The sequence below is a fragment of the Egretta garzetta genome, unplaced genomic scaffold (assembly GCF_000687185.1).
Source record: "Egretta garzetta isolate BGI_Z169 unplaced genomic scaffold, ASM68718v1 scaffold404, whole genome shotgun sequence".
NCBI classification, from domain to species: Eukaryota; Metazoa; Chordata; class Aves; order Pelecaniformes; family Ardeidae; genus Egretta; species Egretta garzetta.
Genome location: NW_009259323.1, coordinates 122,847 through 125,400, shown reverse-complemented (window position 1 = coordinate 125,400; position 2,554 = coordinate 122,847). Strand labels below are relative to the sequence as shown.

The 2,554-nt window shown below is 36.7% G+C and overlaps 1 protein-coding gene across 4 annotated transcripts in view; it reads left to right on the top strand.

Moving 5' to 3' along the window:
• The window catches only part of DOCK11 (dedicator of cytokinesis 11), a 64,965-nt gene extending 63,073 nt beyond the window's left edge, over positions 1-1,892 (top strand). For 3 of the 4 annotated variants that reach the window (XM_035892149.1, XM_035892151.1, XM_035892150.1), the window contains one exon: positions 1-1,892. In XM_035892149.1, the coding sequence (XP_035748042.1) occupies positions 1-71 (71 nt within the window). In that variant the 3' untranslated portion in view covers positions 72-1,892. The other variant, XM_035892148.1, reaches the window with a different exon arrangement.
• Positions 1,893-2,554: the final 662 nt, after the last annotated feature.

Sequence of the window (2,554 nt, the reverse complement as noted above, 5' to 3'; positions counted from 1 at the left end):
TCTTCTGTGCCATCAGCGGAACATCTGGTGATGGAAGCTACTGTTCACTCAGACCCACTGCTGAAATATAAACATATCAGTCATATTTTACAGAGCTTTCTCAGGAATACTTGGAACTGTACGAAGGATGTTTAAAAAATCCACGATGAGCAAAGATTCAAATTTTTTTTCCCCCAAAGTTGCCATGCTTTCGAACAGGGTGCTTGCTTATTTTGCTGAGCAACATTGAAAGTGCCTGGACATTGCACCACTGTGCTCGTTTTCTACTTTTTTTTTTTTTTTTAAGCTAAATGTATAACAGGACACGGAAAGGCAGTTATCTAAATATGTATTGAACTGCTGAACTATGGATTGACATTATAACGGTACTATGTAAAGTTGTACAATGGAATATAATAAAATGTAAAAGTACTTTGTAAATAGAAGGAGCATAGAGTATATAGAAGTTAGCATTGTATCATATTTGCTGCTAAAAGCTTTGTTGGATGGGGAACATGAAGGAGAAATTGTAGTCACTAGCAAGAGACCTTCCTCCTCTACAAAAGTGACTTGGGATCCAGGTGTCCCTGTTGCTCTCAGACAATGAGAGTAAAGTTGCCCTAGTCTGGAATAACTAAAACCGAAGTCATGAATTATAATTTTCATACATCCTCTGAGCAGGTAATTCTAAAGTAACCTCCATGAGAGCTGAGCTTACTATAGCTGATCTCAGTTTTGGCTCACCTCTCACGACTGCGGGAGGATGGACTGGGCTCACTGAGGACAACCTAAGAGATCGGGCACTTGGTACGAGTTTTTCTATTCACCACTCATGGTCTAACACAAATATAAACGCTGAGGACACCTTAAATTGAGTTGGGAATTATGAAGTGCTTTAACACCTTTCAGAAAAATTCTAAAAATCTGTGAGATGTGCTTTAAAAAAAATGCAGCACATCTGAATAAGTCATACAAAATTGAGGGGTTCTTTAACATTGTATGGCATGCATGTTCCCTCCTGTTAAACAGATCTGTTTTCTGAAAGCCCGTTATTTTTGTCTGACAGATGGTTGGAGAAAATGCATTTCCCAGAATTCCTCTAGTTCTTCTTCCCCTCCGCAAAGCTTTAATGCATTATCTCTGTCTCTTTTTAATAAGAAACTTTCAGATGCAGGAAGAAGAAAACAGATCAGTAATTCTTTTATCCAGCAACATTTTTAACATCCGTGTTTTTCAAAATCCCATCAATTGTAAATATGGTTCCAGTAGTTCATATGGGAAGGGTGGGGGTTTTTTAAGGATATGTAATAAAATGCCATAATAAAAGGACTCCAGCTGGGTATTTAGCTTGGCTATAGTGTCTATAAAATGTTAAGCTTCTAATTTCTGTAACAAAAATTATCTTCAAATAGAAACTGGGCTACATTTTAAAATCTTTATTATGCATGATTCTAAATACCTAAAATTAATTGTCTGCTGAGAAAATAATGTTGTGATCCATAAATTCACCCATTAGCTGTTGCAAGCAAAATACAGATGTGCCTATGTAACAAACAGACCGCATTTCTGCTTGTATGTGCTTCTATGCCAGGCAGGCTCTAAATTTAGCTTAACAGGAAGAGGAAGAGAGACCAGTGTGTTTAAATATGGTTACTACCTTATTGATTTTCATCTTTCAACAAATAATATTTAAAGGCAGGTAGTGAGAGTTTTCCAAATTCCTTTACTAGAAGGCGATGAAGCTGTTTGAACAGTGGTTACGTTACAAGATTTTTTGGAGCTAGTTAAGCTCTAAACATCAGTACTAAAGGTGTATCTTGAATACAGTCAGCAGTGACGAGATGTGGACATCCACAAGCTCTTGCACAATAGCTCTCTTAAATACTACAGCTAACTTAACGGGTTTCCTGGAATTGCAGTGAAATTCTTATTCATGTTTTTCGATGCCTTTCATGTTCTGAAATAACATTGCTGACTGAATTTTCAATTGCTACTCCTTCTTTTGATGGGAATTCCAGTGAAATTCTTGCTGATGTCTTCAGATGTCTTTAATGGTCCAAGATGAATTTTTGGCTGAACTTCTCAATTTTTTTTGGTATTGGACTTGTCCTGTCATTTCAATTTAATATACTACAAAGCTGGCTCGGCAATTCAGCCGAAAAAGTTTTAATGTAATGCCAGTCCCGTCAGAATATATACAGTCAGTACCGTTCAGAATACATGCTTATCTGCAGTTTTGATGAATAACAAAAATTATCATGCCCTAAGGCTTGGCTTCCTGTCCTGCAGGTACAGAATTCAACTGCATTTTTAACAGAAAAATCTCAAAAGAAAATTTGTCCCTTTTAGATGGGTTATAAAAAGATTGGTAACAAACCAGCTTGGTTTTTCTTTACATTTTCACCACTCTAGAAACAGGGAGTGGTCGTTAGATATTTTACAGCTGTGTCTGGACAACCATGCCAAGATGTTCACATTTTCTCTTCTTATCCTTTTCCTCTGTAACTGTCCCAGTTTAAAAAAGTCCTCCAGAGTTTTTTCTTATTTCTGGCTGACATAGCTTAATTCACAGATA